The 15,013-nt window shown below is 35.8% G+C and overlaps 1 protein-coding gene across 6 annotated transcripts in view; it reads left to right on the plus strand.

Moving 5' to 3' along the window:
- POLN (DNA polymerase nu) overlaps positions 1-15,013 on the plus strand; it is a 92,688-nt gene that overhangs the window by 52,873 nt on the left and 24,802 nt on the right. For all 6 annotated transcript variants that reach the window (XM_021396321.1, XM_021396320.1, XM_021396324.1 and 3 more), the window contains 3 exons: positions 9,586-9,668; positions 11,910-12,041; positions 14,550-14,660. In XM_021396321.1, the coding sequence (XP_021251996.1) occupies positions 9,586-9,668; positions 11,910-12,041; positions 14,550-14,660 (326 nt within the window). The remainder of the gene's footprint in view (positions 1-9,585; positions 9,669-11,909; positions 12,042-14,549; positions 14,661-15,013) is intronic.

Consider the following 15,013-nt stretch of genomic DNA (forward strand, 5'->3'; position numbering starts at 1 on the left):
TAACACTGTACTTGCTTTACACTCTGGCAGACTGTCTGTATGATAACTTATTTCACCTTCTAGTATGCAGTTCCTTGTAGAAGTGTGGCTGTGATATTTTTTTTAGGCTAACAATTAATAAGGCAGAGGCAACTGTCTTTTGGAAGTGTAATGACTTCTGGTTTTAAACAATTGCTTTAAATAAACCAGGTTATTAACTACAAGCTTAACTGGACAGCTTAATTTTATGTCATATTGGAAGCTTAATATTACTGCACCTCAGATGTTTTCTTAACATTCTAGAATAACTAAAAAAATGAAGTTTTAAAATTTTTATCATCACGACTAACACATCAACCAGTGAGAAACAAGCCCTATAATGATCTACAGTTCCCAGTTATTTCACTGTGCTTGACAATGCTTGGCTTTTCTAATTTTGTGAAGACAATTTCTTGTGAATGAAGAGTTATCTTCAAGTAGTCATCTTCATCATGAAATGTTTATTTCATTTAACTCAATGAACTTGAGTCTCAATATAAATCCTGATGAAATTAAGAATGTAAAGGCAGGTACTGCAAATCCACACCATTTTCAAAATGTTTTGAGGTGCCACAACACGTTTTGACACAGTTTGTAAACAGTTACTTCTCAGGATTGAATGTGAAAATAATAGTTAGATTTTCACTGATGAAACTTTTAGAGCACAGAAATGATGAAACAATAGATGCATTTTGTAAAACACTGCTGTGAATGTAAGTACTAGGTGCCAAAGAAATCAAGTAAAGATTGTGGAAAACACAGGAACTTCATGTCATATCAGCTTTGAGAACTAGGGGTCCATCTTGTCTAGAAACTTTCCCTTAGGCCAAGGTCAAACATCTCTTTGCAAAAGTTAAGACCTCTTTGCTTTTGAGGCATAGAATTTCAAGCCCTCTGTTGTAAAAGAAACGAAACAACTCTTCAGTATTAATTTTGCCTTTAATTAAATGTACTCACATTTAATGTAATGTATTAAATGTAATTACATTTAATAAGCATAATAGAAAATTAAGCTGCAAGAAGTGTTTTCAGTGAAGATGGAAAGAGATGTTTTGTTCAGTATCTCATTCTTCTGTGCAGAAGACCCTCATATATATTTTCCTCCTCTTTTGAATGCCCTACCAAAATATTTAGATGCCTACATCTTACCTTTTTCTTAACTGTGTAGAGGCAGTTTGATTTAGCGTGATCTTCCCTTCCCTCCTATTTTTTTTTCCTGAGCAACATGTGCATTGTTTGCAGACGGTTTGATATGGTGACTGACAGCAGATATATCACCTTTTGGTTGTGTGCAAATAACTTTTTTCTGATATTTATCTTAGGTTGCTCTGAAGATCCATCTATTTCTTTGTAAAGTTATAAGACTCCTGACTGGACAAGGATTAGTAATTATTTGATACTTCGCTACTACTACCTATATCTCAACATGGTTTCCATTCCTATTTGAAGCTTCTTACAGAAAAGCATGAAGTGAAGAAAGAACTCTAAGGCTGTTAATTTGAGTTTATTCCCTGACACGTAGTTTAAAGCAAGTGGTCATCCTGGCTTCTGTAGCTCTCTTAATCTGTTTAAATTTATTTGTTCTTTCATTGCTGGTGGCATCACCATTGGCGTTCACAGTGGCACCTGATGGTGGGTGTTAGTTAGCCTGACTCTTTTATCTCTCCTTCCAAAGCTGAAGACCCTGAGATGAGTGTTGTCTAGCTGATTAATTATTTCAACAGTCACATGGCTCAGAAATAAACATCACCTGTCTGGGTAACTCACTGTCTGAGAGAGAACTACAGATCTGACAGAAAAACTCTTTTGTAAAGGAGAGAAGAGGTGAAGGTTCCAGAGGAGGGTGTCCTCTCTCACGCACTCCCATGGATATCAAACACTTCCTGTTCTAACTGATTGAGGTCCAGAATTGTATCTTTTACAAAACAAATCTCTGTGACTCTTTTCAGTGCTCTTGACAAAAAAAAACAAAACCAAAAAAACCCAACAACAAACAAACAAAAAACCTGCTATCTAATTTATCTCCTCAGTATCAAGTATCTGGGAGATCAATATGCAGGTGAATATCTTAGTAAAGATAATGGATCACTTTACTCCCAGGTGAATCCTTCAACAAATTGTTACTGATGTTAGGTATAATTTATGACATGTCCTTGTTGCAATCTCTATATCTGGGTCCTTGCTACTTTAAAATGTAGCAGCAGAATACTCCTAGCCCATGAAGAAAAGTGCAAAGATATGTCTTTATCATCTGTAATGTGCTTGAAAGCTAGATATCCTCTTTTGCAGAAGGTTTAGGATGAATGAAATAAATCTTCATGTAATGGACTACAGAGGCTACTCAGAGAAAATAAATTGTTTTATAATGAACCACTGGAACAATTTTAAAAATTGCAAAGTGCTTCTGGAATCTTGAAAAAGAGCTTTATAGGAGTTGTATAGCTTTTCCTGATGCTAAAAGGACATAAAACAAATTAAGATGCATTTTGGTGGGGCAGCATACAAAGAGGAAAAAGAGATACAATGACAAAGATGTGGTGTAGAAAAGATGATATCAGGCTGACTGTGCTGTAGTCTTTTTTTCAAAGATGCTGAACACAGTTAGCCAAGGTGAAAGCTATTATAAAAAAAAAAGCCTTGAGTGAAATAAAATACAACGTGTTAGAATATGACACACATACAGGAATTAATCAGTTTCTTTTAATCAGCATATACTTAGGTTGTATCAGAAGCATCTTCCTTTATGTTACCTGCTGTTTCCCTTCTGAAAAGGTGGAAGTCTGCATTTCAGTCCTTGCAGATGCTTCGTTCCTATTTTAGAAAGTATCTTACCTTTCCATCTTTTATTGGCCTGTATAGATAGAAGTCAGAAGGTACCAAATCCAGACTATATAGAGGATGTGGTAGGACAGACCAGCCAAGATGGGCAATGTGCTCCATTATCTTCAAACTGATATGGTGCCTGGTGTTATTGTGTGGGAAGAGAAAGATTGTCATCTTCTCTGGCCTGACTGTGCAAGTTTGAGCCTTCAGCTTAGTCAGTATCATGATGTGGTCAGAGTTGATGGTTTGTCTAGGTTCCAGGAAATCCAGAAGGCTTAAACCTTTCCTATCCTAAAAGATAAAGTGATATGCACTATCTGCTGGGGACTGTGTCTTGAACTTTGATGGCAAATTCATATGTTGCCACTTCATGGACTGCCATTTTGACTGGCTTGTAGTGGTGACACCATTTCTTGTCACCAGTAATGATACAATCCAGGAAACTGTCACCTTCAGCCTTGTATCGGTTCTAAAGGTTGTGAGAAACTTGCACGTGGTGTTATTTCTGTTCCTGTGTGAGCACTTGCGGGGTCTACCTGGTGCAAACTTTGTGGTATTCCGATGTTGCCACCCTCATTTCCAATGCATCAAAGCCGATATTGAGCTCTATACAGTTCCCTGTTTGTAATCTGCCAGTTTGCGCAGGTGAGCTCATTGAAATGCTCTTCATTTTGTGGTGTGACAGCTGTCCATGGCTGTCTGGAACATGGGTTATCTTTCACATCACAGGTGCTACTGCTGAAATACACCATCCGCTGCCTCACTGTGCTCATATCTGTTGTTTGGTCTCCATTAACGTTCAGCTAGAGTCAATGAATGTCAATGGGTGCAGTTTTTTCCATATGGAGGAATTCAGTTCCACACCTTTGCTTCATACGTGCTTCCATTTCAGCTGCCATTTTGTCAGACCACTCCTCTGCTGCAATCTGTCACACAGCAATGGCATGTAATGGAATAGTGGCGGGAAGGTTCAACTTCTACTGCCATACCACCAATATCTGCCTCTGACATTGTGAGTCAACATAAAATAGGACACATTGCTTTTGGAGCAGCCCTTGTAAGTGCATATAACGTAAAGGAGCTTAACGATGTAGAAGTTATTCCAAGATCTCTTCCACACATTACTTTAAAAATGTTTTAGGCAACTTATGCCTGAGCCTTGTCAGTTTTTCCATTAATTGTGGAATAGTAGCTTTCAAAAAGATCGCTTATTGTTGCACGTGACTTTGATAGACTGTAACTAGTCTGCTTACTGTTAGTCTCTTCCATGTGTTTAGAATCAGATACATTTCTCTCTGTGCTCTTCTTGCCTTATAATAAGGCCAATGTCACTTAAAAGCTAAGTTTTCAGAATTTACCTTCCACATAATATATCTAATGCTGTAAAACTGAGCTTTTTTAAAGCTTGCGCTTGTCACTAATTACATAAATTGTCTGCACCAGTTTCATATGCCAACACAGAGCTCCAAGCACAGTCTTACAAAATATATAACCCTAGTTAATAGCAACAAGTGATTAAAAATGGCAGATTTATGTACTTCACTGAAGAATTAAACATAGAAAAGCACAAAATACCCAAGGAGATGTAAAAGACCAGTCAGATGAATGAAGAGGTATTCACTCATAAATTCACTCATTTCTTGGACCTTAATGGCTGTGTATAAAATGAATTTAATGGCAGTCCATCTCACTTCCCACATCAACAACTCCCAGTTAGGACTTGAATTAGTTGGCAGATGCAGGACAGCAGCCAAGAGCCTTGTGGCTATTATGACTGCAAGGTAATGCAGATCAAGGCAGTGCGTGTCTGCCAGATATTGTGTTTGAGAAGTTTGTTCTGCCTCTTCCTGAACATAAACAGACTACTTTGTCACCATACAATGTTTCCCAGAAGTTCTGAAACGTGTTATCACATTCTTTTAAGACTGATTTCCTTCTGTGTCTACCTGTTCTCAAAGTTTTATTCTGCTATTGCTCAATTTTAATTGACCTCCTTTGACTTCTTTTTTTCTTGTGTGTGTGTTCAACTGCTTTGGGCTGTGTGTGCTAATTTCTGTATACTGAAATTAGCATTTATTCTTTGTAATAATCTGTACAGAAGAAAAAAAATCTATCCAAGTCGCTTCTCTCTATTAAATATCTTATTCTAGTTTGTAGCTAAGCTGTTTTTTTAAATATGATTGCCATATTGTTCTTGGGTATAAAGAAACTTGGTGTTCATAAATTTTAAGATGTAATTCAGCAGAAGCTTTTTGGGGTGTCCTTGAGACCTTATTAATGTGTGAAAATATGTAGTGAATTTCAGAGAAATGACAGAAAATATTCAAGATTAAGTAAAAAGTAATTGTATCCAGCACAAAGAAGTATAAATTGCTTCCGATCAGTCTTGGAATGACCCATGGCAGGTATTAGTCAAAAGCTGTTAATAAGAAAAAGAATAGCACACCCTGTTCCAAAGGTGAGAGCTTGCTGGAAAACTCTCAGAAGGAAGCAATCTCTGATGAGAGATGTTGCCCTCTTGGCTACCAGCCCTTGAGGTTTTAAAGCCTGGGTCCACTCCTTCAGGTCGTACAGGTGAATTGCTCGCACCTGTGCTCCCAGGGCTAGCCACACCTCTTCACCAGATGCTCAATCACTGGTTCAGGCCATGACCTGATAGTTCCCATACAACAATGTATTACCTGCCTTGTTTTAAGTTTCATATCTGTAATATATATTTTTTACTGATAGTTTGGTGCTATCCTTTTTCATTGTTTCTCTAGATTTTTCCCTCTTCCCCCGCCCTCTCCCTCCCCCCCTTCAGGCAGCTATTCTCTTTTTGGCCCACTGCCTAGTTTATATTGGAGCAATCTTTTCGGAGAGTTTGTATATTTCTACTCTGACTACGTTTGTCAGATTTTCTACAATCTTCAAGTTGTTTTGCTATCCTTACAGACCTTTCCAAGTTGTTTAGCCAGGAATAAAGAGATGTTAATCTGAACTTGAAAAGTGTTTTCCAGCACAGAATTCTTTTCTTTATTTCACCGAATAGATGCGTATCAAGTGAAGTGTTGTAAAACAAAGTACTTGCAAAGCACTGCTAAACAAAGGAAGGAAAAGGACAACCAAATCGGAGTTGTAAAAATGGGTTGAGGCAGGTATGCAGGCAAGGACAATAATGTAAGTGTGCAGGCATGCAAAAGGTGAAATATTGCTCATTTCGAGATGGCATGGCAGGAAGAATGTGAAGATGGTAACGTTGATTATTAATTTGATCAAATAGTCCATTTGAGAGAAAGAGTAGTAAGAAAGATATCATAAAGTTAAAAAAGAGATTTCATTCCGGAACTATTAACTGCATGTGTCTTTTCTAGAGGATTTCAGAAACTGCTGTTTTCACAACAATACCTTTAACAGTCTTTCTCTTTTTTTTTCCTGCATCAATTTCTATTGCACTCATATGTATTAACATTCCTCATGTTCCTCCAGATGTACGTACAGTACTAAGTGAGCTGAAGTCTGCCTCTGTGTTACTGTGTAGAATAAATATGTTTTTATGCCCATTCAGCTTCCTTTTCTGGATTCAAGTTTATTTGCAAACAAAGCACCCTCCAGTAGATGTCTTTGTGTCACTCCAAAATTCAGCACAGTTTTCATGCATTAGCTTCCTTAGCTTTAAAATCGCTCATAAATAAGGAGATGATAATGTTTCCTTCTCAATACTGCGGCATTCCATGATGACTCTAAAACCAAAATGAAAGTTTTAACTTTAAATAGGTTTTAACAGAAGCCTTTTTAACAAGTTAATTCATTATCATAACAAATTTATTTGTAGAGGAAACAATCTGAAGAGGGAAGCCCTAGGACAGTTTCAAGCATGGCTTGCATTTATGAGAAATTGCCCCTTGCTCCATATCATTTAATTACTGAAAAGAGTAGTCTCCACCTCAAACTGCAGGAATGGCGCTGTGTTTCAAAGGGATTTGAGCATCCTAGATAGAAATAGATCATTGTTGATACAAACAGTAAAAAGCATTTTTGTTATTGGAATAAACAGGTACAGTTTTGATTAATGACTTCTATTTGCACAAGCACTTTTGATTTATAAGGCAATTTATTTTATCATCTTTTGTTATTCCGGATTCTTGAGTGAGATACATACGTTTGCAAACATACAGGAATCTATGTTTAGTGCCTTTCTGCTGAGTACTCACATTTCCCACTCTGATACGCTTGGATGTGTTGACAGATCATTTTGGTTTTAGCATTATAGTTAAATAAATATTTGACATAAAGCTCTAAAATATTAGTTGCTTCTCATATATTTCGTGGATAACTGAAGATCAGGAAATGTGAAGTAGCTGTTGTGATTGCCATAAACACATGATGCATGTACGTCTGCACTGTTAACTCTTAGACAAATATTTATTATGACTGCTTACAACCAAAGCATAGGATCCTTCTCCTGACACTGCCCATTGCAAGTACAGCAATGTTTTCTTGATCAGTCTCTTCAAGTTCAAGTTTGTATGATGCAAAATCAACCTTTGTAATCCTATAACTAAGTCTCACACATTGTCAAGTTCTGGTGTCTTCCACTTAAATCTTCTCCAGAACTTCCAGTCCCACCCAGCAAGGCTTTTCAGTAAGACTCAGTAAGCTTGTGCATTACTTCCTCAGTACCATGATCTGAGAGTCTGTATCTGGCTCTACAGTTCTCCATAACTTTTTTGCCTGCTGTGTTCTTTCAGTTAAAGCTCTTCTTTTTTTGGAGAGGTCAGCAGCTAACTTGCAGCTAACTCTGCTCACTCCTTGGCTCTCAGTTATCTCTAGCCTCAGATTTAAGCAAATCTGCAAATAAATTCTGTTGCTGTAATCCTATCTCTTAACTTTACCAGGCATCTAGTTGGAATTATGCAGTGTTAAGAAAACAGAAGTAGATTTTGTACCATTTCACAAGTTTCAGTATGGTGCTCTGGGGTGAGATCTACTCTGCTCTCTGGGAAATTCTATCAGATTATATTTCCTCTCCTTGTCCTGGATAGGTGTTTTCTCAAGAATATGTGTGGCTTTCTGCCAGGTCCTTCAGGAAATTCCTGCAGACTTTCTGGCAGGAGTTACTTCAGGAAATCTTTGATGATGTCTGGTTTCCTAATTCTGCACATATTAGTTCCAACTGCCACTCTATCATCTTAATCAGGTACATTTGGGAATTTCACCCCATTTTATTCATAGGAGCCATGATGACCTTTTGACCTGGCACAACAGAGAAAGTAAATTATGAGAGCCTCCAAGTACAAAAACGATTGACTTACATGGGAATCTTCAGATTAAACACACTGTCTCTTGGATTATCCAGCTCTTCTTGTCTGTCAGCTTAAAAATAAACAGAGAAAAATCCATTTTATCTTTGAAGCAATTGTACTGTTCAAAGCGACTGTGAACTTCTGCAAAACCAGACTGTTTACCCTATGAAGATCTGAAATCAATTCTGATATTCCTCTTCAAAAACTATGTATTTCTATAAGGACTCCTTAACATTGATTGCACCCAAGGTCTTCTTGTCTATCTTTCACTGTCTAATTATACCAGAACTTTTCATAGGCTAGGCTAAAACCAGTGTGTGAGCCAACTGCGCACAAATCTGTGGCTCTGTTGATTTTCTAGATGTTCAAGCATCATCATAACGGTAAAAGACTCTAAGGATATATACAGAAATATGACATTTTTTTCTAAGCTTGCCAGACAGAACTTTCATAATAAAGCATATTCCTTAACAAAAAGCTTTAATGACAAAGTATACCAAACTGATTCTTAAAACGCAATTGAATCATCATGAATGAACTCATGAGAAAACTTATTCTCAGGCTGTTCATATGGCATCGAACATCTCTGATGGCACTCCATCTTTAACTTCCCCAAACAGTTTGTGTAGGTACGTATATTCAGAGTGTGAGCAGATTAGATAGAGATTTCCTCCAATAAGCTTCCATTTAAACCAGATTACTAAAATTCTTCAATGCTATGAATGGTCTGTAATGTCAGTGTTCTTCCTGAAGGTATGTTTAGATAAGAGAAAGCATAGATAGCACATAAGTGGTGATTGCAGAGTCCTAGCTATTAATTTACAAATTGCTTAATCCATTAGCCCTTTTATAGGACTGTCTGCATCCTTGGTGTGTGAATGGGAAGCAAGAACGTCAATACTTGTTGCAAGTAAACTAGCTATAGTCTCTGCTCCTTGTGTTGCTTTATGACATCTCTCCATTTCGGATCTCTGTAAAACATATAAGAGATTTGGTGCACGCTTTTATCAGCAATTATTCTTGATAAAGTGTCAGATATTCTTACCAATGAAGCATTTATGTAACATTTGTTTGAATTAGCTTGAGGTCAGACTTTTGCTTGGTGTTTCTGTATACTTTGTGTCTTGAAGAAATGATGATGCTGGGAAGATTTAACTTTTCTCATGGGTTAGTACTAGAGCCTCTTCATCCTAAGGAACTAATAGGAATTTTCCTAGTCAAGGATTTGATTAAAAAGCAAAGAAAAGAACAAGATGAAGATTAAAGAGCTACAGTTTCTGAGGACTGTCACCACCAAAATTTGTAAAGAAGTAGTGTGTTCATTGTGCCTAAGACAAAAGCTCCTAAGTGCTTTTGTTTATTTCTTGTTAGTCTGTAGTTAAAAATAATATATTTTCCATTGAAATCTATTTACATTCTTATTCCCACAGAAAACGTATTTGTTTGTTTGTTTGTTTAGGAAGGGGATTCCAAGTGAACAAGTGAAACAAGCTGATAGAGAGCAAGCAAAGCGTGTCGTTTACTCAGTGGTTTATGGAGCAGGTAGGCATTCTTATAAAATAAATTGCTACAGTACATTCATACCTTATACGTAACTTATCCAAATGTACCAAATGTCTGAAGATGAGTTAAATTTTGCTAGTGTATTGTATTTTGGTTTTCATCAAGTATTGTTAAATAATTAAAATGATCAAAGTAATATAACTGCATTGACATATGTAAAAATTACTCAGATGTCAAGTTTATTTGCTGTTGATGTAAGTGATGCATTTGTCTTTAAAATAGGTATAATTTTTAGGAAACTTTATTTTCTGTCAGTATTTAGACAGAGATGAGAACAGCTGCAATTAAATTAGAAGAACTCAGATACTGTCTCAAAACACATTCTTATAATCACAGAGTATTAAGGTTGGAAACGACCTCTGGAGGAGATTGCTGGTATTATGCTTACTGGAGTCAGTAGAAATCTTTCATGTATTAAAGAGTAATCTTTTTTTAGTTTATGCTTTCTTAGCATTATGTTACACTTGGTTCATACTTTCAAGATCTTTCCTATAATCTTAGAGGATAGAAAACACCATAGTACAGGAAAGTCTCTACAAGTTGGTACTTTAATTAATATGCTAACTGTTGAGAGAGATAGCAGAATTACAGTCTTTTTGCTTAATGTGGAGCAATTATATTCGTCTGCTTATGCCTCAGTCATTCTATGAAACTGCAGAAAAGACAAAGATCTGTGAAAGAGAGAATCAGCTCACTTCAATGGTTCGGTGTTCAAGTATTGAATTATACAGGGGCATGTCAAAGTGCTTAAATGAAATCCAGAGAAGCTGGTTAGAAGTGTTATTTTCAGTTTTGAAATGTGATATTATAGAATGGAAAATGCTAGAACACACATACTGTTTCTAACAATTCCTCTGGCATAGATAACTCAAGGAGAGTGCTCAAGGAAGCTTTAGCCCGCTCCTGGGAGTCGCTTAGCATGGCCTGTGCTCCCACAGAGTGAAACATGATCTTACATGGCTGTAGACTCTTCTCTTTTTGCTTTCCAGGAATTGCATTTTCCTTGAACTTCTCAGACTTTCTTATTGTTATTGTGGCTTAATTTTCCTTCTCTTGTATGTAATGCTTGTTCTGTACAGCAGTAGTTCTTTAGAAGGGTAACGTGGACAAATAGAGATGTTGTAGCTCTCTAAGGAAGCCACAGCAGTCTCCTAGCTGTTAACAACATGTGCTTTTGCAGATAGATTTGTCATTTTCTGACCAAGAAATTAAAAACAAGTTATTTAGATGTAAAATAGATTCACAAGCCTGTAACAGCTCAGCTAGGAGTCGTCTGAGATGTCAGTTTCTTGTTCTTGCACCTTGTCCAGACTGATGTTCCTGTAGCTCAGTGCAGATCCCAGCGTGACAGAACAAAATGCTACGTAATTCGGTATTCAGAAGTCTGGAATGCACATCAGACTGACAGGGATGGCATTTAGGTGGCTGAAATCCTTTCTCTTTCAAAAACGGTGGATAATTTTTCTTGACAGTATTACCGTGACAATAACTATTCTATGCTTTTAGTGCCTTGAGACTTTGCCTCTCAGCTCATGTTATTTGCAGACGCATTGTTGGTTTTGTGTTGCTGTGCAGACAAGTATATCCTTCTTTCAAACCTCATATGACTAAAGTTGATGTCTATGTTATTTTTAATGGAAATATTTAATTTATAAATGTATTTAAACTGTAGCTCTTAGATAATATTTTTTGGACTCGGAAAAACTGTCTTTATTATATATATTACATTCATGTATATTATACCAATGTATATTGTGCATCTATATGCACAGCCCTTTCATCTCAGAACTTGGACTTAGATTTTTGTGGACATCGAGGAGCCCAAGACTATTTGAAATCTGTGGGATTCACACTCCTAACTGTATTTTTAAAATCAGGCCACGTGGTCTGATTACTTCTGCTTTTAGGTTTTTTTATGACTTCTACACCACGTCCAAAGCTAAACGCAACTAGCCATAGCTCAATTTATTTTTTACATAATTTGTATTTATTTAAAATTGATATTAGGTTTGACATCTCCTCCCTAGTGTCTGCAGATTTCAACTTCAATGAAACATTCAAGCTCAAAGATAACATTTACATCACAGAAATATGATTGTGGTATATCAGATCCATCCTCTTTCATAGAGATGAGCATATTTACTAATTTCACTGATTGGGAATGTAACAGTGTTTTTGTCTGTAATGGATTTCTGTTCCTTTTTTTTTTTTCTGTACCAGGTAAAGAGCGTCTTGCTGAATGCCTGGGAATTACTCCTCTTGAAGCTAGTCACTTTATAGAGAGTTTTATGCAAAAATACAAGAAAGTACATGAATTTACAAAGAAAACCATTGGACAATGCCAAAATAAAGGTAATCCGAATCGACAAGCTTTTTTTTCAATTGATCGTTGTGTCACAATGATAAAGACAGAGATTCAGCTTAATCTAAATTTAAATAGTTACAGGACAAGAGATAATATGTAATATCATCCCTTGGTGAGTCAGTTTTTTTTCTCTTTTATTTCTGAGACAAATTGGTTAAGCTTCTCTGCCTTTCCTCAGAAAGAGTACTATGTCTGTTCTCAGGCTGCACTCTACTTAATGTCAAGCTACACTACATCATTTTGACATGTAATGTGCTCCAACACAAACCCAGGGAATATTTTACTTAAAGATATGTTACATTGCTGCTGAAGTATGATAGTTCAGCCATACAGTCAAAGAAGTGGTTTACAGAAACAATTTTTAAATACTTATTTCTTCTATGCACTAGTCAGAATTTCTGTTCTTGAAGCTCAGGTGATATATGTGATGACAGATGTGTGCAGTGTTTTTTGGAGCCAGCAGCTGCAAACTCTTCTAGCATCAAATTTGTTGTTAGTCTACATATGCATTTATATTTAAAGAATCCTAGGAATGCAGCATTAGAAGAAGAAGAGAAAGAATAGCTGCTTGAAATATTTTATTTTAAAAGTTTATTAGCAGAATTGTCAAAATGGATTTCTTAGTACACCGTATGGCATGGTATAGATATACTGTAGAAATAAATAGTAAATTTGCAATATAATATTGCCAATAATTGCTCAGGTGAACAACATAGTAGAAACAAAAAACCGATTCAGACTTCTGGTCATGAAAATGATAGTATTTCTTCTTTGTAGTTTATAGACCTTAAAACTCTACTGGGAGCATGAACTTTCATTCTGTCATGGAATTGCATTCCTTTATTCATTAATATTTCTGAAGAAAAAATAGGCTTTCAGGAGCTTCCCTTTAGCTATAATTAAGCTCAACAAAATATATATTGTAAAATATTACACATTTATGATATATTTGTTTTGATGTACTTAACTTCATTTTTTTTCTCTTAAAAGTAAATGAGTTTCTATAAGCAAGATTCTGTGCTCAAGAATGTTTTATTGCGCTTAGTAGACAAGAGTGTCATAACTAATGTTCTTGGTTGTGGTTAAAACCTTGTACACACTTGTGTAATTAGGACTCCTCTCATTCTCAACTGTTTATTTCAGTTATACAAGCTCAAAAATTTTGCAACGGGTAAACATTGTTTAGTACTTTTCCTGATGTTCCATCTCAGATAGAAAAACCCTTCCAACCTAGAGAGCTCGTTTTTACTTATCTGCAGTTCAAAGATGAACGGCATCTGACCAACTGATTTTATGTAGGTGTTATAAATGTTCATTGCTTAATTCACCAGAAACATACTGTACAGAAACAGGATTATTACGTTAAATCTATTTCTCATTGAGTGTCCAGTGTTTTAAAAATTCTGGCTTCTTACTGTTCTTCACAGAATATCTTAGTTAAATTGGGAAGACTGATTTGCCAGAGAATTTCCCAACCTCCAGATACTTCAGTTCCTTGTTCTAAAAATTGAACTTCTCATGTCAGTGCTATTGATGATATAGAAATTCACTGAAAGCTGTATTAGTTCAGCAGAACCAATCTTCATTCCCTGTACATAAAACTGGGTGTGTGTTGTCCATAATAAAGTCAGAACTTTGTGTTTAGAGAGGTTTTACTGTGCTTGGGATGAAATTGTGGTGTGCAGTCTGACCTTCAGTGGTATCTAATGATGGCTTATGTGCAGTCAGGGTGATCAGAAGTGTAACAAAAAATATTTTTGTACTTCTTTGAAAAAAGGAAAAGGCTTTGTTTTGGGAGATAAGCTGAGGCAAGGCTTTACAGATGTTTTCTGGACAAGATGATCATTGGATCTCTCTTTCACTCTCAGTTCCTCTCACTTGCTCTCCAAAAAAAAAACAGTCATGCTGGCAAAATATGTAATTAGACTAAAAATAAATGTTTGACTATTTTTATGTGTTTCTTTTAAACTATTAACTTAACTAGAGTTAAGAAAGTTGGATTGTGGAAGGGACATGAAACTATCACATTAAGAAAATGGGGAAAGAAAATTCCCAAAAACTATTTGATAATTTTGAGAGAGATTCATTAATGATTTAATTGCTACACAAATTGATTTTTTTGCTATTCCCAAGTAAACTATTCATTGCATGGAAAGCTCTAATTATGGCTGTTAGTAGATAGCTAATTCTGCTAGGTATTTATAGTTTCATCTCCCACAGAGATTTTGCTATTCTACCAGCATATTAGCAGATAATCCTAATGAAAATACAGCTTTAATGAACATAAGTTTTTATTATATAACATGTATCAATTCTCTGAATAAAATACTTCTGAGGCCAACAATACAATAAGCTATGACTACTTTAAGGGGCAAAATACTAAATTATCTCAAGCAGTGCATAATTACAAAAATCTGGATTATCTTCAAAAAGAATTTTTGAAGTTTAACTTTTAATTGCTCTAGAAATACTGATTTCTACTTAAATCCTACAAGGTTATGTGGTTTCCATTATGGGACGCAAAAGACTGCTTGCTAATATCAATTCACAGGATTACAAACTTCGCACTCAAGCAGAGAGGCAGGCTGTCAATTTTGTTGTTCAAGGTAAAAACTGACCTCTGTACTTACCTACTCAACTACCTATTTTTCTTAACTCTAACAGACAACATCTCTTTTGCTCTCAAAAAAAAGAGTATTTTCATAGTCTACAGAAGTAAGTTACTGAGGCATGAGTTTTATTATAAAAACAGAAGTTTAAAATGTTTATTCTAGATCCCTTAGAAACTTCAAGTAAATACAATGTACTAGTATACAGTAGAGTTATCTGAGATTGTTAAATATAGGTATAGATACTGTGCATAGAGAAAACTTAGATTTCAAGGCTTGCATGTACGATTGTCTAGAATATTTTCCTTTCTGGTTTCTTTGAAAGTTTGTTTCAAAGTGTTTCTGTGATT

The sequence above is a fragment of the Numida meleagris genome, chromosome 4 (genome assembly GCF_002078875.1).
Source record: "Numida meleagris isolate 19003 breed g44 Domestic line chromosome 4, NumMel1.0, whole genome shotgun sequence".
Taxonomy (NCBI): domain Eukaryota; kingdom Metazoa; phylum Chordata; class Aves; order Galliformes; family Numididae; genus Numida; species Numida meleagris.